This window comes from Crocodylus siamensis, chromosome 7 (genome assembly GCF_052110815.1).
Source record: "Crocodylus siamensis isolate JL-2025a chromosome 7, ASM5211081v1, whole genome shotgun sequence".
In the NCBI taxonomy this organism is placed as follows: domain Eukaryota; kingdom Metazoa; phylum Chordata; order Crocodylia; family Crocodylidae; genus Crocodylus; species Crocodylus siamensis.
Window position 1 is genome coordinate 8,785,989 of NC_143401.1, and position 27,916 is coordinate 8,813,904.

Genomic DNA, 27,916 nt, shown 5'->3' on the forward strand with positions numbered 1-27,916 from the left:
GGTCTTTAGCATCACACATTTAAAATGCAAGTAGATGCATGTTTTACCTGTTTTTCAAGTTCTGTTCTTACTGGAAAAGGGTTGTAAATAATCATTCTTCTGGAGTATAGTACCTAGTTTCTTCATTCTAAAGAAGGCCCTATGTTATCTGTAAAAGGATAGATGATTCACCTCTACAACAGCTGAATTGTGATGGAGAGCTTCAGCTTTATCCAAAAGAAGTCCACAGGCAACTGAAAAAAATAATCTTCATTGCATAAAAACAACTTTTACATACGCATACCCTCTGCATACATATAAAAAATTGGATGTAGAAGTTAAGAGCTGGGAAAAGTGAAATGCTATTTACACTATTTTATAGAAGACCATTTTTTAAATATATTTAAAATGCAGACTGGAACCTCTCAGGTTATCAAGCCAGTACATGGTCAACACTAAGAAAAAGAAATAGCTGCGATAGAAGATAGCACTTTACTACTGCAGCTGTAAACAGTACATGGAAACATTTTTGTTTCTTTTATATAAAAGATCCTACATCTCACCACGCCGTACCTGTTGCCATGCACAGATGCCACTGTTATTCTAAAAAAAAAAAAAAAAAAAAAAAAAAAAAAAAAAAAAAAAACACACCCATCGCACTAAGGGAATTTGTGGAAGGAAGTGACGCTGTGTCATAACTCCACACGGTCTGCATTCTGTAGTGTAATGTTAGTAATGTGTGGGCAGACACTGAGTTAATGCCTCAGACCAATTAAAGCATGGATTTTAAGACTTCTTGTTTGCTGTGGAATGCTGGCAAAGACCTGGTGAGATACGTAAACGCCACCGTCTGGAAAGCACTGAGTCTGCCAGGATAACTGACACAAGTAAAAAGCAGCAGGGGCAAAAATAGCAAAGAAAACTAATTTCCCCTGGATGTTTAAAAGCACATACTGCTGGCTGACAAAAGGACAAGTTACAATCCCTGGCCCCAGAGAGAGAATTATTCAGTTCTCCAAGTATCGGAATATGCTTCGACTCTGGCTCCCTTTTGTTGCAGCACCATCTGTCTTCAGCCGTTTGGGAGAGGGTGTCACTATTGCAGAAGGACCCCTCTTTTTCACCTAAAACAAGATACAATGGGAAAATATTTTGAGATCTTGTAAAACGACAGATTCTTCCATCAGCTTATCAGGATTCTGCCTGAACACTAACTTTTAGTAAGAATGCAGCCTACTAACTGAATCAAGCATTAAACACAGTAATACACTATGAAAGTTAAACGCTAGTAGCCCATCCCACGTAAATCTCTACCTGCAATTTCGATTTCTCCTGTGCTTCTTCACTCTTAGCTGGGGAAAGTGTGTGGAAGACAAAATTTCTTGAATTTCGGGGAGCATTTGGATTAAGGTCCGACATGGCTGCTAGCTTCTGAAGAACAGATTTAGGTCTGTTCAGAAGTGATCCACTCTTTACCTGGAGAGAACAAACAAACATTGCATAAAAAAATCACTTGCATGCAGAACAGAACACAATATAGTTTCTACAAAAGATAAGACTGTCACAATATCACATTGGTACCTATCCACTTCTCAGAACTCTTCTAGAGCTGGGCCTTCACCTGCTACCTGCCTTTTTAAGGGCATTCTATAAATGCAATATGAAAACATACAAGTTTATGCAATGTAAATACCAACCATCATGTCGCTGGCAGGTCTGAATGTTTCAAAAGGATTTCTTGGCAAGGATTTTGCTTCTTTTACAGCTGCTACAGGTGTAGCTGAAGGAAACAAAGAAGGAAACTTCAGTTCCTAAATATCATGAGAAAGACTATGTTTGGGTACAAAACTAGGAAGTATGTAGGAATCATACCAATCCCGTTCCAATAAATGCTGCAGACAGGTGTTGTTGTTTTTTTAAACTGACCAATGAACCATATGACTGATAGGTAACATTACCAGCCATTAAATCTTTTTGATTTGGAAGGGAATTTGTTAATTTTGAGGCAGTTATGCAGACTCTGAATCACACTGTATCATGTGCAAGGAAAAACCTTAATATTCAATTGGTTTCTCAACTAAAATGTGGTATTAGCTTTTCCTCAGCTGTAACCATTTGGGAAAGTAGCTGTGCTGTGAAGAATGTCACTACCCCCAAAGGTTCTTTACTAAAAGTGGCAACAAGTCTCTTTGTCGTCAATGTTTCCACAATCTTATTCCTCTTTTGATCACAGCAACACAATCTCTCTTAAGTAGCAAAGAAACATTTTAGCAAACAGACTGTCTTCCTCTGTCAAGCTTCTGGCTGCATCACTGAATGCACTGACACATCCAGCTTTAACAAATTCTGGGGGAGATCATCCTGGTCTACAGCCAGGTAAAGAAATGGCTCCTTGCACCAGGGCTCACAGGCTGGTCATTGGCTAGTCAAAGTTCATGCCTCTGCCGAGGCCACTCCTGTCTTAAATAAACCTACCTTTCTTTTGCAGAGACTTAGCAGTCACTTTTTTTGCTAGTTTCATGAATTGACTATCTTCACCTATTTCTTCCTCCTCCTCCTCCTCTTCCTTCTTGTCTCCTTTCTCTAACTGAAATAAAAAGAAAGGATATTTTGTGAGGATGGATAATGAATGAAAACCACAACTCAAAAAGCATGTTTCATTTAGTGACCTGAATTAAGTCAATTCCTTTACTACAATAAATTTTACAATAAAAACTCCATGAAAAACTCCATGGAGGTAAAGTTTCCTGCAGTTTCTCAAGTCATTTATCAGCTTCCTTTAATCTATTACGATAGCCTGAACAACAGGCTAGCACATTTCAGTGCTCAGACACTATGTTCAGTTGAGGCACCTTTGTCAACCTGGAAGCAAAACGGCTTTGCAGCTACAGTTCTAAAGCAGGAAACTGGCCTTCAGGCTCTGCCACTGTCTTTATGTAGGAACTTAAGAGGTAATTTCACCTCTCATTGGATGTAGTTGTCCCTTCTATACTGAATATTTAAAAATGTAAAGGTCGAGTCAAATCTAAGGAACCACAAATGGAACAAGTGCAGAATGTTTATAACATACAATTTTTAACTCAAGGAAGCATCTGTTTGTCATCTGCTAACTGTATATAGTTACATGCAGAGTAAGGAAGTAGCTTTGCTGCAACCTAACTCCATACCTGTTCACGTAACCACTGCTCTCGTTCAAACCGCTCTTTCCTCCACTTTGCCTCTGTCTCATCAAGTTGTTCTTCATTTTCCTCATCATTATCAGAGTCTCCATGAAACATATCCAATTGGGAAGCATCATCTAGATGAGGAGACAGCAATTAGCTCTCAAACGCAGCGGACATGATGAATGTAGATATGTGCTAAAAAGACAGTTACTTCAAAAAAGCTTTACTTGTGTTGCTCGAGAAAGCAGTACGTGTAAAATATTAAATACATGCACTCATGAGTTAAAAACTTCCCACCCCTGCAAAGCCAGTAAGCATCTCAGAAGCAATGAAGATCAAACAAGTTATTAAAACTAGTCAAGTTCCAACAAAATTGTCTTTGCCAGAAATCTCATCTCCTAAATAACTCAGATATACATGTCCAAGAAGTAAATTACATGCAGAATGCTTCCTCTCATTTAGATGCATGACAGATGGAGCCAGAACATTTAGCAAAATAGAGATGAAATACCCAGTGGAAATGTTTCCTATAAAGAGTTTTAGGCAGCATCACTTGACAAGATTAAAGCTATTTGGCCAGCTTTAAACAGCGAGAGGAACTAAAGCAAGATACTCAAGCATTCTATAGACAGTATCTTTGTTGCTTATGTACATGTAAACCACATTCTTATTTAAATATACAAGGTAACTCAGTAGCCAAGAGAAAATTAATATTAAGTTTACCATCTATTTACAACTGCCACAGTCCACTGCTTATTCCTTACTGGCATTAAAAACTACAAGATATTCCACATGCATAATTTGAATGCACATGTCTGGCAGTCTCTAGCCTATTCCCTTACAAATAAGCAAGTATTATATAAAAGAAACAAACATCAGTACACAAAGAATTTTCCCCCAGCACATTAAGTTGTGCTCTGCTTTATCCAAGAAAAACCTTAAAGTAAATTTAAAACTGTCCGAAAGAATATTTCAAGTATTTCCAAGGAAAATAAAATCGGAATTCTGTAGGGTTTTTTTCATTTATCCAACTAAGCATTCCCCTTTCCCCTCCACATAGGCCACGGTAGTCACTTATAAGAGTTTAATTCGTCTGAGCTGACACGCAGAGAAAACATGGATATTTCAGACGAGTGGAAGAATTCTAAAATCCAGCCAGAACAGACTACATGCTTTTCATTCCTCAGTGCAGAAGAAACCTTGAATGACTCCTTTAAAGGAAAAATACTGGTGGAAACTGGATCTTGTCAGAGTAGTGTTGTCTTATGGGAGTTCATAACAATATATAAAGAACTGCTAAAATGATTATTAGTATTTAACAAACTGGTTATGTCATGCCCCCCTCTAGTGGCTACATTCAGGGAATAAAGAAAAACCTACTACAGATTAAAAATCAGTCAATCAGAAATGCTCTTTTAGCTCAAGTGGTAGGAGTTATAGGTTTGTGTGTCTTGCTGACACTCATAAAGGGGTCTTAAATCAATACCTGATACCACCTCAGCTTGCCACAAGGCAAGCTTTTGGATTTCATCAGCTTCCTCTTAACTTTTCCTGAACTAAACCTCTAGGAAAATGAAATACAGGTTCTCTATTCTATTTTAATGGTGCACAGAGACTTAAAACCTGAAAAGTCTTTGTAACAGCTGCAATTAGAGACAAATATTTCTTTTTACATTAGTAGGAAAGCATAAATTCCCCAGAAGTGCTTGTTTCCATGAAGATCGCTTAAGTAACTTTTCGTCTTTAGACTTTCCAACCCGAAGTTATGCTGTGACCTGGGACTCAAGAGGCGAAGCTAGAGTGAGTTCCTAGCCCCAGTTACCAAATAAATGTTGTTGTTTTTTTAAATAAAGGCTCACAATCCATCTTACTACCATGAGCTTCATATTTAGATCCCTGCTGAAGTACTTTACATTCCCCCCTCACTAGCTTTTGCTCTGTAATTAGAATATTAACATGCCAGAATTATACCTATGTTCTTCCACCTGAATTTTCTCATTCGTCCAGGGCCATCACTGTGCAGGTCTCCATCAGCAAGGTATCTTTCCTGGTACAAGCGTAACTGACGTTTGTCATCATCAAGCATTGCCTTCCTAGCATCAAAATTGAAGACAGAGAACCATACTTTAGTCTTGTCATTCCAGATTATAACCCAAAAGATAAGAGTTTTAACATGTCACACACAGGGCATAACTACACCAATATTGGTACTGACATGTGTATTTTTTTTATTTGATTCTCTAGCTCCATATCAGTAGGGAGTTCTTCATCAATGATCTCCTCTTCATATTCATCCAGCTCTTCACCATCATATTCACTCTCACTTCCTACGTCACTCCCTGATAGCTCTGCCTCATCTTCCATGAAATCCTGCAGTTTTCTATAAAACAAGAATATATAAAAGGAGTTACAAACAAACTGCTCAGCTGCATCATATAAATGTTGGAAAGTGAATTCTAACATGTTTTTACAATATTCCCAAATGCGAGAGTATAAAATTTAAGTTTTCTGTATGACTCAATCATTAGATGTTTTTATGCACACAAATGTGGAAGATCTGCCAATATACCTTCTCTTCAAACCAGCACCACCCAAGACTATGCCACTAAGTTTTCCTGATGCCCGCCCAGCTAGGCAGAAACAGTCACTTTTTCACTTGCAAAAATATGTATTATTGGTCTAAATCAGTGGTGCTTAACCTTTTTGGTTGGTGAGTCGGACGGGCAGCGCCATTTCCCTTTGAGGGCCGGATCTAGTGGGGCCCCATCCAACCACAGAGGGCAGAAAGGGGCAGCCTGACCCTGATCCACCTGCGCAGTGCAAAGGGGCTTGGGCCAGCCCCAACCTGGCCCCACAGGGTGGAAGGGCTGTGATCCAGCCCCATGAGGGAAGGGGGCATGGCCTGGCCCTCCAGCCTCAAACCAGCTGCATAGAGGGAGGCAATGTGGTCAGCCCTGCAGAAAGAAGGGAGTATGGCCCAGCCCCAACCTAGTCAGGTGGCAGGAAAGGGGCACGACCCCAATTCACGGACAGAAGGGGGTGCAGCACAGCTCCAACCTAACCTTGCAGAGGGAAGGGGAAGCGGCTTGGCTCCCATCGGGCCAGACAGAGAAAAGGATCACAGCCTGGCTCCAACTCACCCCACTAGGCTTGGGATTTTGGCAGTGGCAGTTAATGCTGCCACTGTTCCCCCATCACCAAATTTTCCAACCCATGCGGAGACTTACAGGCCAGACTGTAAGGCTCCCTGCGCCTCATTTGGCCTGCAAGCCAGAGATTGAGCACCTCTGCTCTAAATGGAAGTTCTTAAGACATGAGAAATATGAAGAGCAGTCCTATTTCAACAAGGAAAAAGAGAAAAGCATATGTTACTTTTACCTTGATCTACTGCTCTTTCTTATAAAAGGTTATGCACGCCCCAGTTGCTTGTCCAAGTTAAGAGCTATGCAGCTAATTCATATATAATGACAGTGCCAAAGCAAAAAGAAATGACTTTCAAAGCTAACCCCTCACAGGCACATATATGTCCTCTTGATAAGCGAGACACCCGCCCTCAATTTTTTCTCAGAAACTGCAGACTGTTTCTAATAACATCAATAGTTATTCGCAGGCAATTCAGAGACAGGTGTACTTACAATTTTTTCTTCAAGCCCTGCCTTTGTCTTAACAGTTCTTCTTCATCATCATCACTAACTTCTGTTTCCTCATTATCACAATCTTCACTTCTCTCATCTCCTTCACTTTTTTCATCCTGTAAAATCAATGAGTTTTCAGAAATTCCTACAGCATTTCAGTGGATTGTTTACTCCTGCTAACCTCAGCTTCCTTTGGTTGGCAGTGATTAAGCAACACAATGTTTCAGTCTAATTTTCAGTGATTCTTAACCAAAGGTGTTGCAACACCCTAGGGTGCTATATGTTAGTGTTGTGTGGGTAAACACAGATATTGGATTTGTCCTATGACAAAGCCTTTTAACCTGGGATTCTACAGATGTACAAGCCCATCACTGTCCCACTCTAAGTACCTGTGAAGTATCGGAGACAACAATTGCTCCCTGGGATAATCGAGACAAATTGAGTTAACTGATAGTCAGGCTACATGAAAACAAATCGCCCTGTATCTATTTTGATGCGAGTCAAAGCCCAGGACAAATCAGATGTCTGTTTTTACCTTTTGGTGTGCAAATGATTCACACTGTAACCCTGGGTATGGTGCTACCCACAGCCATGTCCAAATTTGTGGGATCTTGGGGTGCCAGTAGGTCTCAAACTACTCCCACTCAGTCTACAGGCTGGGAGCACCACTCATTGGAGTGCTCTCCCATGGTCCTCCCCCGACAAGACCACACCTTAACTAACTATTTACAATACTTTATTATTTACAGTAATTGTAAAGAGATTGGCAAATTTGACATCCCTCAAATAACAGAAAATATTTTCAATGAGCTCAATAATAATCTATACTGGCAGATAAAGCAAATACTTATCATATAACAAAAGCAATTATGTTATCAACTTTAACACTCAGGCAACTTATAACAGGTATATACACTTAATCAACCAGGTCTCCACAAAAATCACTCTGCCTGCAGCAAAGTAGCCCACTGTGGAGTGGTTGCAGTGGAGCTGCGGACAGCGGTGCTTGCTCTGCCTCAGAGGGGTGGCGATGCTGTGATCTGGACAGAAGATGGGGGTGCCTGTCAGGACCTCATGTGCGGCTGCTCCAGAGACCAGTGCTTCTTCCCTTTTCCAGTCTTTCCTGGGTGCCTGCAGTCAACCACATCGTTCCCCAGACACTTCCCAAGGCAGCTCCTCTGCATTTGGCACCTGGAGTGCCCCTTCTCAGCTGTACTTTGTTGAGCTCTGCTGGAGCTCCCACACAGCCACAATTCCCTGCTGCTTTCTCTAGCTCTCCCAGAAAGCCTCCTCTAGCAACCCCTGTGCCTGATTCCCTCCCAGGGACTCCCTGCACCCAGGGATCTTAAGCGTGGGGAAGGGAACTTGTATGCTCAACTCCTGCCCCTTTAGTAAAGGATACCAGACAATCCTGGGTATTTAGTAGCTGGTGGCTCCTCTGCCCTCAGCAACAGCTCACTCAATCACAATTCTTCTGCCAGTCATCCTCTCAGAAGCACTTGTCCTGGTAGCAGCCTTCTCAGAAGCAGCCCTTCTCAGCACAACTTCAGTTCCCCTCTCCCCAGACAGTCTCCCCTGCTTTTTCCCGGGCTTCCCACCCTGGAGTTACCGCTGTCCAATCTCATGCATGTATTCTGTGTACACAGCCTGCTGCAGATCCTTCTCCCAAGAGTACAAAACACCCTGACAGCTTGCAAGCTCTGAGGAAACCCTTCAGCACCTTTACAACAAGATAAATCCAGAGATTTCAAAAGGGATCCATTGTGTTAAAAACATTTTGCCCTGTTGTGGTCTTTTTAAAGTCATTTGCAACAGAACTGCTCCAATATTTTTCCATAGTCACAGAACAACTGAACCCTAAAGAACTGGCATTTTCTAAGGGATGCCTTGAGTCTAACAAGATTCAGAACCACTTGACTATTTTTTCAGAGAACCAGGGCATTTAACTAGCACATTTGCATTCTAAAAATCAAATGCCTTAAACTAACTGAAAGACTGCTCTGCCAACAGAATCATGAACTTATTCTGGAAGATGAGACATCCTGCATAAATGGCTGCATATTAAAAAAAGACATTAACAAAAAGAATGCTTTTAGCCAGTCTTGTAGTTACATTTCTGTCAAACTCACCTCTTCATTCTCAAATGCATTGTCATCCGTTAAGAGCTGAAAATCGCCAAATTCTTCCTCCTGCTCCTCTTCATCTTCCCCTTCCCTACAAAAACCACATACCTTTAGATGATACTCAGCAGTGGTTATACAAGGTGCCATAACAGGATTATAACTGTTTAAGCTGGGCTTGCTACACAATCATGTCCCGTGACTCTCCAAGACAGAATACGGACCTGTCTGTTGGGAAGGATCCCGAACAAAGTGCTAGTGCTTCTGCCATTGGATCTTCTGCGTCGCTCTCTTTCTCTGGCTTAGAGGACACGGAAGATGCCCATGTCGGAGAAGCCGCTACGGAGAGGTACAAGAGGACAACTTATTAGACAACTTCCTTAATCACCCCTTTGGAATGACAGCAAGGGTATACATAGCAGAAGGCTATATTCTGCATTAAAGTAATCATCTCATTTACAGTATCTGACCTAGGTCAGATACCCCTGTAGAACATGGCACAGTCCTACATCAATGTACCCTGAATGTCTTGGAAAATATCGTGTGCCTGAAGATGCCAACCAGTTCCAGGACTACAATTCTGAGCAGTTCCAAACACCATATTGCACAGTACTAGCAAGAACTAAAGGACTTGTTAATATGAAACTTCAATTAAAGTTAATCTAAAGTTAAGCACAAACAGTGAAGTCACCAAGCAGAGTCAGAACCTACTCTGAGACACAAATTTTCCAGAACACAGATTGAGCAGTTCTTCCATGTTCTGCTTTTTGCCACTGCTAGAATTTGGAGTGCGCTCTCCATGGCTGCTGAACTGTCCAGAACACAAATCCAATAATTCATCCATGTTGGCATCCATTGCATTCTCATCCATGCTAGCCAGAGTCAGACGATGCTTTGAGGACTGGTATTTATTCCTGTGGTGCCCAACATTCAGAAACCTGAAAATAAACCTTTAGCTAAAAATTATCAATTACAATTTAACATCGGCCACATCTTAGTGAATTCCGCCTTTCCATATATACAGGGAGTTTGTCTTTAAAATCTAAAAAAATACTCCCACAAAGTTTTAACACATAGTCATATTGTGACACTGTGAACAAATGCGATCTCGAGTCAGAGAGAGGTAATTCATGTAACTGGTTTCTTTAACTGCAAGTCTTCCAAGCCCAAACTAGAAGAGGAAAATTCAGTTTGGTTTCCCATATCATGTTACCACTAGTAATGATTTTGGCACTAGAATGCAACTATTCTGGTGATGAACAAAGGCCAAATACAATGCGTGTTCAAGCCTTAGCAGGTAATACTAGCAGTCTGGTAGATTCAGAAAGCTTTGTTACATAACTTTCTGATTTTAGCCACATTTTTATAAAATCAACACTGAAACCCAAAAGACAGAAAGTAGATCTTCAATCCAGATACATTTCCATCCAGATACACAACCCACATATACAGTATTTGTTTTCAGTTTCTTAAGGATAAGAGAAAAAGGCAAATTTTAAAATACAAACTACAAATTTGTGATGAAAAAGTTGTGTGAGAGAGAGAATGCTGTCATCTTTATAATGCAATAGACCAGATGTTTCCATTTCCAATGTTAAAGAGCTTTTAACAGAGGCAAAAGCAGTGTGTAACAGTTCTCCAAGGCAACATGCAACATAAAAGGCCAATTATTTATCTATGCCTTGCCACATAACCCAAGAGCATAACACTAAATATCTCACAAGCTGAATGGTGTACTGATGTTAGTACACAATAGAACAACAGCCAGTATACACCACAGACCTACCCATCTGCATCAAGCAATTGACTCTGAGTATCATCTTCCAGAGAAAACTGAAACTGAGACTCTCCAGCTCCTGGAAATAAACTCTTGGGCTCAGGGGAGGCATTATACAGATCCTGGGAATCCTCTATGGGCAGGGAGGGCTCAGATATCTTTCCAGAACTCTAATTGGAAACAAATAAAGTCTTTAGTTATTTTTAAATACTTCATCTTTTTAAAATCCTGAAAGTTAGAAGCAAAAACATAGTTAATATTCATGGCGAGGGCCAAGAATTTTTGTGGGCGATACCTTTTATTGAATCAAACGCATAGTTGGGATTAGACTTTAAAAAAGCTTCTGGGTATCACAGTGTCTTTCCTTGGACCGTGGTAATCTTTATAGGAGTGATGTAGCTGTGATAGTCCACTGTCGTCTTGGAGGCAGATCATAGCACATGCTAAAAGTGATGTCAGCAAGCATCCATAAATTTGATACACACCTTTCAGAACTCACTATTGAGACATATGAGAAATGCAATCCTTTTTTGGATCAAACATGAACAATTATAATTAACAATGAAAAGCCATTGCCGACTAATCCAATTGATGTTTTAGACATTTTTAAAATTTTAGTTGTCAAGTCAGCATGCTCCCCTGGGTCACTCCAAAGGGCAGGTTCTATGTCTACTTTTAATACACAGGAAAGATTAGCATTTCTGAAACCCCAATTAATCAAAGGTGTTGGTAAGTATTTGGTAAGATGACCTTCTGCAGATACAAAAGGAAACAAGAATTCTGTTTGTTAGAAACATAAAGAGTTACAAATGATTAGAAACAAAGGGACATACCTTGGAAGCAGAGCTGATAAAGCTAGCTTTGAAAAAACCCGGAGATGGTGACCTAAAACCTCCTGCTGCAGGCAGAAAGTTTCCTCCACGTGCAAGTTTGTTGCAAGGCTGGTAGGATGGAATCATAGAGCCAATCAACTCAAAGCTGCTGTTGTGGCTGTTTTCTTTTGCCAAAGTTGGCAGAGAAAAGGAATCGTCATCTTCTAAAAAAGAAAGCAACCATTTAAGGCAGGAGGGCAACTATTTCAGCTAGAGGGCTGCTTAATAAGTTTTGGTGAGCTGTCAAGGGCCGCATGGGTTGCCCACCCCCACAGGCACTATACTGGGACCAGAAGTCCCATCCCCTAACCTTTGCCACCGGACATCCCTCCCCTTGCCCCCAGAAATACTTCTTTTGGAAGGGGAGGTTGCCAGAACCAGAAAAAAAAAGTCATATATTAAAACTCAAAAACCTGCTATAACATATTTTAATTTTATTACAAAAAATATTTGTCATGATTTGTGTTTGCATACTATATTTCTCTATAGCTCTCTCTATAAATAAATAAATAAATAAATACATGGAGAGAGAGGGGATTGCATAATAACTCAAAAATAAAGTCTTACTGTTGTATAGTGTGTATGGGTGGAACACAGAATAAGTTGGGGGGTGTAAGTCGGAGGGTTGTGGGGCAAGATGTGTGTGAGGCTTGTGGGGTGAGGGAGGATGGTGGGATGTGAGGACTCCCCAACACTTCCCCATATGGCGCGCAGCAGCAGCAGGCAGGGGCACTCTGAGCGCTTGTGCCCCAAATAGGTGCTGGCACCTAGCACCGCACAGCTCTGGCCAGCACTGCGCATTGGGGTGAGGAGTGTAGCCTGCCTGGCCCACTTCTATCATGGGTACTCCACACGGCGCGCCCACAGCTCCTACACTTGCGTGGCACCGAAAGGAAGCCCTGCACTGGAGCCAGCTGCTTTCCCCGCCACCTGCAATGTAGGTCCCAAGACTCTGCTGGAAGTGGAGGGGAGCCCCAGACCCTGCTTCCCAGAGTGAGCAGGAGCCTCCGGGGCAGCTGTAGCAGCAGCCCTGCCCCGGAGCCGCTACTGGCTAGGCCGGACCCTTCCACCCACAAGGATGGGAGCGAGGTGCAATAGAGCATGTTGGGGGGGGGGGGCGGTGTCTGTGTATACATGGGCACCTCGCTCCCACCCTCGTGGGTGTAAGGGTTGGGCAGGGTACAATTCGTTGGTGGGTGCCTGGTGGGCCAGATTCAGCCCACGGGCCATATTTTGCCTGCCCTTGGTTTAAGGCTTAAAAATTCTAGAAATGGCTTTTGAGTGATAACAAACCAAGAAAAGTTATGATCGGATGGACTCGCAGCCATGCAGGGCTACAAATGAACCTGAAGGATGAACATGGCAGGTAGGGCTGTGTCAAAACCCTGAAAATGTCAGATTATATCCACATTACTGCTTTTCCCATACCCATTAGGCCAATTACCCTGTAAACATGATAAAGCAAGTTAGATTGCTCTAACATTTGATCTTAAAGCCATGCTTACTATTTCTTATTGCTCTAACATCCACTATGTTCTCCCAAGCTCATTTTTAGAAAGCTATTGGAACAAACCATCTGTCTGTAAAAGTTAGACTGAGAGGTCTATAATATCTCTGGTCGTCTTTCATAAAATACTACATTTGCCTTCTCCAGTCCTCTGGGACCATACCCATCTTCCATCAGTTCTCAGAAATAATTAATCACTACTGGTTCAGCTAGTTTCTTTACTACTTTAAGATGCATTTCAGTATAATAAAATTTATCTGACTTAGAAATTATTCTAGAATCTGTTTCTCCCCTACTATGGTCTGTATTCCTACAACCCTTTTATCTTTTGTATGGTCTTGCTCTTCTACTTATCAGGTCATCTTTCTTACTGCATTTCTCTGATCTTTCTGCTAACTCTGATAATGTCTCTTTCTTCTTTTCAGACCTGCTCCATTCCTTTCAAGCACACCATTTTATTTACATATAGAATATTATATAGACTACTGTTCCGTTTACTTAGCATAGGTTGCATCTGCTTCCATCTCAGTCCTAAAGAAGAGTACTTTCTACTTGAAAGCTCATCTAAACTCTCCCCCGACCATGCAGATGGTCCAATAAAAGATCACCCTCAAAAATATCCTTGCTTCTTGCATATTTCCTGGACCACCAGGGTTACAACATCACTTCAAAGCTACCCTGTTCCTGTTAGCTTTAATTGTTTTAAGCATCTGGTCACATTTAAGCCTTCTCTGTCACCCCTTACATGATCTTTACCTTCCTCTGACTAATTCTGTATTTAAAGAACCTAATCTTACTTTCACTTATAGATATTGTTTGTTGCAGTTTATTTTGTGTTAATCATCCCAATGTTGTCCCTACATTTTTACACTAGTTTTGTCATCCTTAACAATGCATCCTTATTTGAGGCGGGGGTGCTTATTTATTTTGCAAAAATTCCCCTTTTGATTTTCAGGTCATTAAAGGTTTTCTGATGCTACTATCTTGGTCTTAAAACTTTCTATTTTTCCTGTGCATTGAGAGAGTATGATTATGCAAAAAGAGCTGCATACCTCAATATGTCACACTACATTTTAAATCCCATGATAAGTTATAGCTTTTGTGGCACTATCAGTTCTGTTAAAATATCAACTCAGATGACATTTTATACATCAGATCCAAGCCAGGGCCCACATACTAGGATACAATCTAGCATCACTCTGCTCTCAGCTTCCTTTCTGATATAGCAAGTGAATGAGCCACTGTTTTTTCCAAGTTTGATACTAAAAGTGGCACAGAAAAATATGTCACAGTCCAACTACAAGTATGTGACAGCAAGACTCACATATTTGGGAATCCAGGTACAGAAATGTACAAAAAAAAAAAAAAAACCAAAAAAACCAAACACTTTTTTATCAAAACCGCTAATCCCAAAAGAAATGCAAGCAATATGCAGCAGTTACACTTTACCTAATTTGCTAGGCCTTTTGTCTGGAGCTTCCTCCATCTCAGTTTTTTCATCAGGAAGGGAATATCTGCAATTTAAAAATAACATGCGACAAAAAACTGTTATTCAGTGCAAAATTGCCAGACCTTGCCTGACAAAAAGTGTTCTTTGCTGCAATATGAAAGTGGATTCTTCAGCCAAATGACAAAGATACCCATTTACTTGTATATGAAAACAGTTTGCATACACAGCTGTTTGGATTGTGAAAAATAGGGGGAAAAAATTCTAAAAGTTACATCCTGTCCATCTGTTGTATCCAAGAGAACCAACAGGCATTTTTGTTTTTAACACAGTGCGACTGAGACAGGCTGGAATCTCCCCTTCTTACCCCAGTTTGGAGGAGTTGTCCTTGAACAGGATCAGTGTGGATTCTGTTGAAGGAGGTTTGGAGACAGAATCACAATGCACAGACTTCTCCACCCGTTCTTCATCAACTGATTCTTTGTCAGTTTCTTTATCACCATCATCAGTACCCTTCTCTTCCAACTCATTTTCTTCCTCCGCCTCACCAAGAAGAAAGTCCACAGTCTAAAACACCCAATATACATCCATGTAAACAGACAGCAAAAAGTATTTTTTACTCAGCTGCTCAACTGTGTACTTTCATACACAAAGTTCTAACAAAAATTGGGTGGGGGAATTGAAAGAAATGCCCAATTTTCAGACTTCTCTATTCCACCCTATGCAACATAGGTACAGACAGGTCTTTGAATAGCTAAGCCATTTTGATCCTTTTAAAACATCCCTGACATCCTGTCAGACCAACCCGGTGGCCTTTTACGATCAGATCACCAGATCACTAGATGCAGGGGTAGCAGTGGACATAATTTTCCTGGACTTCTGGAAGGCTTTTGACACCGTCTCTCACCCCGTTCTCATTAAGAAACTGGGGGGCTGTGGTGTAGACACCCACACAGTCACATGGGTCGCCAACTGGCCGGTGGGCTGCACCCAGAGGGTGGTAGCGGATGGGTCCTTCTCAACCTGGAAGGACGTGGGCAGTGGGGGTCCGCAGGGCTCGGTCCTCAGGCCCGCACTGTTCAACATCTTCATCAGTGATTTAGATGAGGGGGTAAAAAGCACCCTGTTCAAATTTGCTGATGACACTAAGATGTGGGGGGGCGTGGGCACACTGGAAGGATGCAGCGGGCTACAATCAGACCTAGACAGGTTACAAGGGTGGGCGGGCGAGAATAGGATGGGTTTCAACACTGATGAGTGCAAGGTGATGCACCTCGGGAGGAACAACCGGCACCATACCTACAGGTTGGAGAACTCCCCTCTTGTCAGCACGGAGGCGGAAAGGGATCTGGGGGTCGTCATTGACTCCAAGATGAACATGGGCCAGCAGTGTGGAGAGGCAGTTAGGAAGGCCAACCGCACCTTGGCATGCATCCACAGATGCATCTTGAGCAGGTCCAGAGGTGATCCTCCCCCGCTATGCGGCACTGGTCAGGCCGCAGCTGGAGTAGTGCGTCCAGTTCTGGGCACCGCACTTCAAGAGGGATGTCGACAGCATGGAGAGGGTCCAGAGGAGGCCACTCGTATGATCAGGGGACAACAGGGCAGGCCCTATGAGGACAGGCTACGGGACCTGAACCTGTTCAGCCTCCACAAGAGAAGGCTGAGGGGGGATCTTGTGGCCTGTTATAAACTAGTCAGGGGGGGATCAGCAGGCATTGGGGGAGTCACTGTTCCCCCGAGCACCGCCAGGAGTGACCAGGAATAACAGTCACAAGCTGGCAGAGGGTAGGTTTAGGTTAGATATCAGGAGGCGCTACTTCACGGTCAGGGCAGCTAGGGTCTGGAACCAACTTCCAAGAGAAGTGGTGCAGGCTCCTACCCTGGGGGTGTTTAAGAGGAGGTTAGATGAACATCTTGCTGGGGTCGTTTGACCCCAGTACTCTTTCCTGCCATGGCAGGGGGTCGGACTAGATGATCTGCTCAGGTCCCTTCCGACCCTAGAAACTATGAAACCATGACTGATGCTTCTAAATCTGAGATCAACCAGGTGATTTCAATTAAGTGTTCATACATCCTACTGAAACTTACCCACTCCCAATCAGGAGCTCAAGATACTAGCATCACTCAGTATGTCAAGGTTTTTATAGGCTTTTGTTTAATTAGCTAAATGATATGGGATGAGGGCTTCACTCCAGTGATGGGTCAGATATTGCTCAATCCACAAGGTGCAAACTGCAGAACTAATTATTTGAACCAATATGGCTAATACAACATTTTCTCTAAGCAGCAAGAAAGGTCTGAATTGTCAAAAGGTTTGACCCACCACTAAAGGAATAATAACAACTACTGCAAAAACAGTGATCAGATACCTTTGTTGTTTTAAGATAAGTTTGAACTAGTGTAGGATTGGCAAAGAAAACTAAACAAGAGAACAGTGTTAAAAACAGTGACGGGCAACTAAAACCCTGAGGATCTTACAATAATATGTAGTTTAAAAACAAAACTAAAACCACTTGGCTCTATTTGGCAATTCCCCAATATTAATGCTGTGCAAGTCTGATTTCTTTCATTTCCTTGTTAATTAATTAGGAGGAATCAGACCTGAGAAGTTGACTAAGTTATGTAAAAATATAGTATACAGACCTCTTGGTTGCCTTCCTCCTCCTCCTCCGACTCATCTGTCATCTCCTCCTCCTCCTCCTCCTCCTCCATGTCCTCATTATCCAGTTTAAACAGTGCTTGCCGCTTCTGGCGCTCCTCAATCCTGCGGAGTTTCATGGCCTCCTGTAGTTTAGCTTTCAGCACTTGTAGCTTTTCACCTGGGCAGAAGTGAATAAATGAATATATTAGATGCACTACAATGAACCCTTAAAACTTTACTGCCTTCAAGCATTCAATTTAATAGAACTACACTCACAGAAAGAAGATTAAAGGCAACGGTGCTTTATTTTATAAAAGGTTTTCTGAATTGATCTACTGGCTAGAAGAGCTAAACCTAGCCTGAATAAGCTCCATTTAGAGAGGCAACATAATCTTATGAATTATCAAGGAGATTCCTCATTACCCACAAGTGCCACTGGCACAGCTCTGGAAAACCGGTAGAAGGGCTTTCTTCCCATTGTGTCTTATGGGAACAATGGGTTCCACTTACCCAAAAATGATTTAATAAGGCATATAAAATAATTAAAAGCAGCTAGCTAGAATGGATGCATGCCTATAGGGCCAACCAAATTACACATCTCCTTTACCATTTACATAATATAGGTAAATCAGATTAGTTTTCAGGATATTTTTTTTTAATTTGCAAATGCTTACAAGTAAAATATGTTACAAAATCTGTCTGCATGAAGAATTGCAACAGAAAAAATAGTGCTATTAAATATAAATAACACATGAAGGATGATCTACAGATTGCATATAGATGTATTTGTTCTCTATATCTATTTACGCCAGACATTTAGAGACTGCACCAGGATGAAGCAAATTTCAGAGCCAGCAGCCAAAATTCTAGCTGAGAGCCACCTGTTTCCCAATAGCCAACCCCCTTTTAAGATTTTTACATGCCCAACTGATCAAAAAAAATAACTGGAACAAGATGAGTTGTGTACACACAGATTCTTTTCATTTTAGTTTAGATTTTTGAAGGGAAATAAATACAGTGCCCACCCCCTTCCTCCCCCACAACCCACAAATGTGCAGTAAGACAATCTGAATGCTTTTGTTCTTAAGTAGTTTTCTCACTTATAACAGTTCATTCTGAAACTGATGCAAGACTGTAGGTAATTGCAACGTGCTCAGCACTTTAGATGAAAGAAGTTTAGACTATCCTTCCTCAAAATCAAAATGTGCCATAAACTTAGACCTTATTATCTAACAGGCAGACAGAAAAAAAAAAAGACACTAGAAAATGCAGAGGAGATGGTGAATTAACTTTATGCTTCTATCTTAGTAAAAGTAAACTTCAGGTACAGCCTGGACTGCTAGGAAAGATAATGCGAATAGTATGCAGTATCTTGTATCTGTCAGAGACAACATACTTATTTTTCAACACAATCCCTCCCTCTTCTCCCAGATATACCTGGCTTTGTGTAGACTGTTTCATCTACATTTTCTGCAGCCAATGTCACTGGCACCACATCTGATTTTAGCTCCTCTTTTCCCTCAGAAGTGGTCTCTTTACAAATAATGTTCAAGTTTACAATCCGCTCGGCTTTTGGTTTGGCTGTCTGAAGAGTGTGCTTCAAGAAACGTGCCTTCAAAGCTTCCAGTTCTTTAAATATATATTACATTTAAGGCCATCAGTATAATACTTGCTCTTACCAAATTCATTCAATGCAGCAAAGACATAAATAGTTGCAGTCACTTTCATCTTAGACAAATCTCATTACAAAGTATTCTTAGAAAAATGATGCAATATTTCAGGAGCTAATCCATAAAAATGGGGGGAGGGGTCAATGTTGTTTGATTTGGAAATATAAAGTAATACAGCGACCCAAGCTCAGGATATTCAAGTGGGTACTCTAAGAAAGGTCAACAAATATAATATTTCGATATTTGTTCCAATATTATATTACTCTTAATTGAAAGCTTAAAATAACTTGATTTACTCATTGGTGATTTGGGTATTATCATCCAACTTCATTAAAAGAGAGTCTCTATTCCCATAATCAAAGATCTCCAGCAATCTATTGATATAAATGTTTAAATCCACGTTGAAAGTTGACAAGTTACTGGTTTTGGGCAGAGCCCATATATCTCTATAAATTTTAAAGAAAGCAGATGCTGTAGACTAAATGCTATTAATAAATATAAATGTATGAATGTAAAGTTTTACTACAATTAGAGAATCTCAAAGTACTAAGCAAAATCAAATTAATACAGAATCACAATCTACCATTGAAACAAACAGCCCAAATTTTCAACCATGGGTGTCTAAATCTTTATTTAGAAAACTAAAGAGCAACCTATTATTCATCTGCTGTACAACCATGACTGCTAGTGAAATGCAGCGGAAGATTCTTATGCCCACCGGTTCTGAAAGTCAAGTCATATGCTGGGCAACTACAATCCTCAGATGCTCACCTTTAGGCACCAAGACTAAAAAATGTTAGCCCTCTTGGTACCTATTTCTGGTACCAACTTACGTAACTGCAGGGGATCTGCAGTACAAAAAATGTCACTACACTTCTTAATAAAAGTTTCATAGGTTTTTAAACACCATAAAAGTATCCGGCCTTCTGTTTTACAACTCATCTAAAAGAAAGTGTCATCACCAGCACAAAGCGGAAATGTGTAAGTTCTGCTCAGAAGGAAGTACCTCCCCTTTCTGAACTGCTAACATCTAGCTGTTCCCAGAGGTCTGCCTTCTAAAGTGCTGATTTGACCTTGCTTAGCTTCTCGGATCTAGCAACAGGTAATGCGGTACCTTTGTTTGATTCAGGCTCATCAAGGTTAACAAAGGAATCCTTGTCAGAACAGAGTCTTGGTTTGACGGATAGGTCGACTCCCAGCTCCCGAAGTTTATCCAGCTTGGACTTCCTTACTTTTTCAGGCTGTGCCATCACCACTGAAACCAACTGTTGAACAGGCTTGTCACATTCTACACCTGTATTTTGCAGCTGGTCCTCTCTTTGTTCAAGGGCACTTGCTTCAGATCCCAATAGAAGTTCACTCTCCATTTGCTCCCCACATTGACTACTCCGCAAGTCAGAAACCTGCTCTTCTGAATTACCAGCAGTTGTTAGGCTCTCAAGAGCATCCAAGGCACCATCCTGTCTGTGCTTTTCATCACAATCTTCTCTCAGATTCTCCTCCACATATGTGGAGGGTTTATCTGCAAAGGTGTCAATATTCTTATCGAGTCCTGTTTCCAGCTCCCTAGCTGTTGCTTGACCAACCTCTGTCCAAGTGTCTTTGATATTCACACTTGAGTTCGCAGTGTCTGCACTTTCTTCATTTAGGCAGGGTTGATACTTAGTAGACCTATAAAGAGCAGAAAGCAAATCATAACCCAACATACACTTTCACATCCTTAGCTCAACTGGCATGAGATGGGAGGTTGGGGGAAGGACAAGCGGGGAAAAGACTAAACCAAACAAGAGAAAGGAACAATGGTAATGTCTATGTCTGCATATAATGCTGCACTTAGTTGCATGAAAAAACTAGGTTGTTTCTACAATGCCAGTTAGAGTGGTTGTGGGAAGCACGAAGATTTTAAATGCCCAGTCTTTGGTTATTTAATAATTAATACAGGATTCTTTTATTTTAGGTTTATTTAAAGGAAAAAAAGGTGTTATATTGTGAACAAGGTTTAAGTACACAACATTATTAAATACCTTCTCAAATAAAATTTGACTTTGCATAGGGCAATGAGTTTTAAACCATAGCTATAAATTTGGATTTGAAGGACAGCATGGGATACCTTCACAAAAAATTTAGAGCGGGCTAACAACAACACAGTGCTCTCAAGTTTTACTGCTTTATAGATTATGTAGCAGATAAACCCAGTTAGGGGAAATATTCTGTCATTATATGCAAAACTAGCAGATCAACCACTTTGAACTTTGGCTCTCAAACTGTGGTCTTCAGGCCACTGGTAATCCCCATATCCCAGACTTGTGGTCTGTGAATCACTTCTTATTTTTCAGCTATTAAACTACATTAAAAGGATACTCAAGGAATATCCCTAATTTTGCATGAAAGTAGTAGCTGCAGGTGCCCCAATAGCAATACATGATTATAAACTGAAACAGAATCTACATACAAAGTAAATTCCTTAAGCAAATCAAGAACTGGACATACAAGACAACATGAGACAGAAGAGTTCCTTACTTCAGCAATGCCATTGCATTTCCCTGACAAGCTGGTCTAGGTCTACGCTTGAAGAACTCATGTATGGTTTTGGTTTCCGGCACATGATATGGGAGCGACAGACATGATTCTACCAAAGGAAATAAGTGACATTTTAGTCACGTATGGAAGTGGCAGGCATTTTCTCAAATATTCAGATGAGCTTGGCACATGTATTTTGCAACTAAGAGATCCAACTAGACATGAAGAGCAGAGCTTAACTCCAATATATAAAACATGCAGCTGTTAGACCTCTATCCAAATGCCCACAAACTGCCCTGAAGAATAAGGCCTGCAGCATGCCCAAGAACTCAGAACCAAGTGGACTTAGCTACCAGTAACAGAAGAACAAGACCCACTCTAATTACTTGGTATAACTAAGTCCCCCATACACATGAAGTCAGTTACTTCTAGTCCAGATTTAAACTGTAAAAAGAAGTCTCCAAAAGACTTTCAAAGTTGTTTAAAGACAAGTTGTAGTTTTCAGAAAAAAATCATTCTTGCAATGAAACGTGCATTTCAATAAAATCTCAGGAGAAACAGCTTTGCAGCTTACCTAATTTAAATTCTGAATACCACATATCAAGCAAGAACAAAGTCCACTGCTTTGATTGACACTCCTTTTCTGTTGCCTTCCTAAGGAAATTTCATCTTACATTTAAAACAAGTGGTTCAGGTTTTACCTCTTACAAGTCTCTGGGTCTCACTATGCAGTTGTTTCATGGCTTCTTTACTTAACCTTGCTGCCTTCCTCTCCTGAGAGAAAAAAAAGAAGACGACTGAATATAGGCATAGTTCTACAGTTTCAAAACAGTGTTTTTGAAAAAGTTTTTCAAAAGGTTCCACCCTGCCCCGCCATACTTTTGAAGCAGCAGGAAAACAGAAGAAACCAGAAATAATCTTGAAAATATGCCTGTCATGCTGGTTCCATTCTTGAGCACCAAGAAAAACCTTCACATAAAATTAATATTATGGGCTAGTGAGAGTTAAAGGAATTAAGAAGCCTAAAGAAATATTTTACCTTCCTCTTAGCTCTTTTCAATGTGGGTTCCTCATTCTCATCATCAAATACATGCTTGTAATTTTGATCTTCAGAAAACAAGTTCTTACCCTATAAAAATGGATTGATTAATTTCAATGCATAGCGAGGAGCTGTCAAAAGCAAAACACAATAATTCTGTGCAATGATTTTCTGTATCATTGTAGTGAATTTCCACCTGCAAGCACTTTCAGAAACAGATATAAACATTATACTGCACATTCTTCAACTGCCTCCACAACAATATTCTTTTTGGCACCTTCAATGACATTAGTGCTTAAAGAAGGCACTTCTGTTGATACACCCCTAAAAACAAGACATTAGGGACTATTTTCTTCATGTAGAAGTGGAATTGCATGTGTCAACAAAAGATTGTTATATGCGCGAAGGTACAAGAATAAATTAAGTTACCTTATATTTTTTCACTTTGTCTTTCACTGCAGCTCTTATTGATTCTAGTGACTCTTCATCTTCGAGATGGGAATCATTTTCTTTCTCTAAATTATTATCAAAGAGTTCTTTGTCAGCAAGAAGACACCCACTATCATTAATAGAATTTCTCTCACCATTATCTTCCTGCTGAGTAAAAAAGCAACATTTAAAAAAAATTATTACTTCAGAAGCTCACTTACAAATATTTGAAAGACATCTTTACAATTTCAGGATAATTGATAAACATCCCATCATTCAGACAAAAAAATGAGTTACTTTCAAATTCTGTAGTCAAGTCATATTGACTTTACATTACAAAATCAGGCCAATGCAGGTTCTCAACTTCTGCAATCAGGAGACAGGAAACGAATCACGTAAAACTCACCAGGGCTCATAAAGAGTCCTGCACAGACCATAGACTTAACAATTGTGCACAATTAGCAATATTTGCCCCAAAACAGCATTTCTTAAGTGTTAATTTGCTGCCATTACTTGTTACAGCATAATCATTTGATTGCTATGGAAGGCAGCTACGATCAATTTGGTGGAAACTAATGCCTAATACCTTGGAATGGGAAAAAAAAATCCCTAAATTGTCAACAACAGGCCCATGGATAAATCTGTATTTGTACCCCAGCAGTCAACAGCTGGCTTATGCCCAGGGGAGGCTTTAGCAACACCTCTTATCAGATGCTCAGTAAGAACAGGGCTCTGATGTCAAGGACAACCCATGTCCTCTTTCTGAGGCTGGCATGATAGTAGCTTGGCTCCACTGATGAATGGGTTTGATAGATTTCATACCTTACATCAAGCCAAGGCCACAAGCCTTGTTGTATCAGAACTAAAACAATTCATGTTTTGAAACAAGCTGAACCATTATCATCCCTCCCTAGCTATGTGTTGAGCTGCCTCTAGACTGACAAGCCCACCTTAAGGACTGATACTTCAAAATGCCAATTAAGTTGGTGGTATCCTGTGTGTAGACTCTTGTGGAAGTCCAAACTGCTAGTGGGTTGTGAGTACACACATTTCATTAGAGGTTTTTAATTACCATCACCAAATGCTTCAACTGTATTTAACCTGACTAACAATATCAAATGTTTCTCCAAACATTTATACCTTTTGTTTCCGTTTCTTTTCTTTCTTCAGTTCTCTAATAGCCTCCATTTTTTTTTCTTTTTCCATCCTCCTCCTCGACTTCCCCATTGCTTTTGTGCCCGTTTCATCCTCAAAATTACTTTTGTGTTTTTTGTATTGTTTCAGAGATGTTGGCAAAATTGCCACCTGTGAACCCAAATCCAGCTTGTTCTGAGTCGCACCAGACTTCTCATCTATTTCAAGGTTTTTGTGATCTAACGTGTCACCAATATCACTCTCGTCACTGTCCAGCAGAGCCTGGCGAATCCGATGTTTTTTGTTCTTTCGGGTAATAAGATGCTCCTTTTCCTCCCCACTCTTGACATCTTCAGCTACAGTGTTTGCCTTCTCAAGGGAGCAGCCTCTCTCTTCCCCTTCACTCTCACTGTCCTGAAGCACCTTTTTGCTTTTAGATTTTTTACTTACAAAAATCTCTTCCTCTGAATCTGGAAGAAACATAGAGCATTCTTTATACCATAGATCACAGATTGTTTATAAAAATTCATAGGTCCATTACCAAATGACATACTATGCCAGATACTGTTCTCCATTCCCAAACTAATTAGTAACATTCCTGTGTTTTATGTAGTCTGTTTCTTATGTAACCAAAGCAAACAGTAACATACTGAAAGAAAACTATAATGCCATGGTCCCAGTCCTGCAAACATTCATGCTGTTCTATACAGAGCAGTTCAATAAAAGCCAATGTGAAAACTGCTTTTTCTACTATGTGATAGTTAAATACCAACATGCATTCCTACTCTAACTGCTCTTTGTAAATGCATGATTTCTTTTTTCCTGTAACACAAATATTCTTTTTCAGGATATATAGAAAAACCTTAATGGAGCACTTCCTGATCTTCTTCTATCCGAGTTTCAGTCCAAAATCCCAAAAAGTACAGGGAGAACAATCTGTTGCAGCGTAGCAGCAACCTTAGCAGCATTTCAGTGACAGAATATATAGTTACTTAAATGTAATTTTAGTTTATGTTTTCCATGCAAAAGCCCTGCAGCCCCATACTTAAAGCTACTAATGAGGTTGGCATGAAAATTTTAAGTATATTATGGTTTAAAAATTCAGGTTTGAGATCAGGAAGAAACTGATTCATTCTGGTACTTCATATGTTGACATGCAACATAATGTATTTTCAGGATCCCATTTTATCCTGTCACTTCCCCATCCAAGCACGCAAAAGGGAAACAGCACTGAGCTCTAACTTTAAACCATGATTAATCTACATTATAACTTTTATCCAAAAGTGAAAATTTCCTTGTAAAAGGCACAATCACAGATATCTACTGTACTCAGGGTATTCAAGGGGCATCAGGAAATTTAGAATTTGTTAATGGTACGTTTACAGACAAATTCTGCTCTCAAGGTACAAACTCTATATTCTCATTTCCCCATCCCAGAAACGTTTCAATTCAGCCAGACTAGAACTTCATAAAACTTAGAACTAACCCCCCTCCCACCAAAACACATACACACACATTCAAGTTAAAGGAGTCAGATTCACCTGGGTTAACTATGCAACTCATAAGGCGGCAAGGAAATAAAGCAATTAAGATATTTAAAACCCCATCCCCATTTCCCGTTCTCAACCTCAACTACCACCTTTTTACCATTTACAGATCTCTACCCACATCCTGAACAACAAAGGAGGCATGCTGAATTGAAACCATATGTATCTGCATATGTTAGTGCATTGTGATGGTTAATATACAGCTGGTGTGGTTCTCTCAAGCTACATCGTACATAGCTGAGTTTCATTTTCAATGAACCAGTAAGCACAATGCAATGTCAGACTGCAAACGGTGGCTGCAAGATATCTTCTCATGTAATAGCTAGAAAACTGCATTTGATTGTATAATTTGTAATAATTGTCCTGAAGTTAAATTAGTAAATATTTCAGAATTAAAAGTCTGGATTCATGCATGAATAGTGACTTCTGTTAATGCCAGCTATAAGCGTGCATTACATACTCTTGACAGCGAAATATGTCAACAGTAAACCATTACATATGTCACATCTTTATAACCCAACAAGTAAAAAAATACTTCATACAGATAGCATGAAAAATATTCATAGACTTCAGGGCTGGAAGGGACCTCGCGAGATCATCCGGTACAGCCCCCTGCCCAAAGGGCAGGAGGTCAGCTGGGGTCAGATCACCCCAGCAAGACAGCCATCCAAGCATTTCTTAAAGATGTCTAGAGTAGGTGCTTGCACTATTTCTGGGGGAGTCTATTCCAGACTCTGGAGACTTGGACGATAAAGAAGTTTTTCCTTATGTCCAGTCCAAAACGGTCTTCCAGCACTTTGTGACTGTTAGACCTTGCCTTTCCTTGGGGTGCCCTGGTGAACAGTTTCAAAAGAAATACTGCTTCTAACATGAAGAAAGTTCAGGGCCATGTTCTCTCAACCTTCTGCAAAGGTAAAACTATAAAGTACAGAGAACAATAACAATATTTAGGGAGGAAGAGAAAAACCTCACATCTAACCATAGAGATCTTTTTGTATTACAGACCTCTGTCATCAAGAGACGCAACTTCCTTGTTGGAATGGCCTGGAGAACTTGTTTCACAGCTGCCCTGTCCGCTGTCAGAATCGTCGTCATAAGCTTTCTGCAAGTCGGGTGTTAGTTCCTCTACACCTAAGCAAAGCTAAAAGCCAAGAAGAAAGTTTATTTTCATACAGCATGAGCTATTTAAGTTAGAATAATTCATTGACCTGTTTCATCCCAAATTAGAGTTATAGGAAAGCACGGACCTCCCAAGGTCATCTAGTCCAGCCACAATCATCCCTGACTAAACTATCCCAGCCAAGGTTTGCCCAACATGCTCTTGAAAGTGTCCAGGGATGGGGCTCCCACAGCTTCTTTAGGTAGCCTGTTCCAATGTCTAACCACCCTCATGGTCATCAATTACTCATTGATACTGTAGTTGTAAGATTTATTTGGGTTTCAGACATTAAAAAAAAATGACTATATGCTATATCATTTCCACTACTCCACAGTTCCCTTGTGAAATTCTTAGTTCATATCAAAGCAAAAAACAAATATTGGCCTGGACACTGTCTGGTGGCCACAGCTTAAAACTAGCCAGAAACTTGCAACTTTCACATGCCATAAAAATACTTTATGAAACTTCACAAAAACCAGAATCCTCACAGCTGAGTAACAAAACGTTCTTCGTTGTTTTGCACAAGGGGAAAAGTGCAAGGTACTGGAGAGATCAGCATCCCATCTCCCTGGCCCCATCCAGCACAGGGCTGAGCCCACCCAGCTCCAACCAAGGCCACCAGGGAGCCCCAAGGCAGTGCCCACCCAAGCATGCTTCCCAGCATGCCCCGCGGGCCAGCGCCCCCAGCATGCACTGGGACAGCGCCGAGGAGCATGCTGGGAAACGTAGTCGTCTTCAGGGCGCGGGAGCTACAAGCCGCCGCGGCTGCTTTGCGTCCCGAGGTGGCCTCTCGGGCGGAGCCCGCGGGGCGGGCGACGGCTCCCAGTACCGGCTGGCGGAGCGGAGCAGGCCTACCTCAGGCGCTGCCGCCGCCATGGCACTGCTCGACCCCGCTGTCCTGCCGCCCGCCAGGAAAGCCGCTTCGATTCTTCGCGCTCTGCCTGGGGCTGATCCCGCCTCCCAGCCGGAGCCAATCACCGCTCGCTCCTCCCTCGAGGCCCCACCCCCTCGGATCGCCCCATTGGGCCGTTAGCTCAGTAAGCCCCGGCTCCCCGCTTAGCAGCCCAATACGAGTTCCGTCTTAACAGGATGTCTCTGTGCCGCCGCCAATCCTCTTCCTCCGTTGGGTTTCGTCTGCTCTGTGGAGACAGCGGTGCCCAGCGCGGGCCGCTCTAGCTGGGACCTCTATGGTCTTGGCCCTGGGCATTGCCGGAGGCATTCTGCATAGGCCTCCTAGGAGCAGCTGGTACTAGTCGGGAGCAGGGCCCAGGGA

General features: G+C 41.2%; 1 protein-coding gene across 3 annotated transcripts; it reads right to left on the reverse strand.

Moving 5' to 3' along the window:
* Positions 1–589: 589 nt before the first annotated feature.
* Positions 590–27,614, reverse strand: CLSPN (claspin). Of its 3 annotated transcripts, none has more exons than XM_090057983.1 (25): positions 27,499–27,614; positions 26,490–26,625; positions 23,944–24,407; positions 22,804–22,971; positions 22,375–22,464; positions 22,037–22,109; positions 21,336–21,444; positions 19,930–20,486; positions 18,583–18,774; positions 17,148–17,323; positions 14,869–15,068; positions 14,504–14,568; positions 11,509–11,711; positions 10,685–10,845; positions 9,610–9,836; positions 9,123–9,237; positions 8,908–8,992; positions 6,779–6,894; positions 5,359–5,523; positions 5,115–5,236; positions 3,147–3,277; positions 2,455–2,566; positions 1,677–1,759; positions 1,294–1,455; positions 590–1,103 (listed from the first exon to the last, which is right to left on the reverse strand). In XM_090057983.1, the coding sequence occupies exons 1-25, from the start codon at positions 27,517–27,519 to the stop codon at positions 987–989; spliced, it is 4,050 nt and encodes a 1,349-aa protein (XP_089914109.1). In that variant the 5' UTR covers positions 27,520–27,614; the 3' UTR covers positions 590–986. The 3 variants fall into 3 exon arrangements, with proteins under 3 accessions (XP_089914109.1, XP_089914108.1, XP_089914107.1); XM_090057982.1 differs by lacking the exon at positions 27,499–27,614 and adding an exon at positions 27,132–27,294 and having other exon boundaries at positions 22,804–22,968; XM_090057981.1 differs by lacking the exon at positions 27,499–27,614 and adding an exon at positions 27,132–27,294.
* Positions 27,615–27,916: the final 302 nt, after the last annotated feature.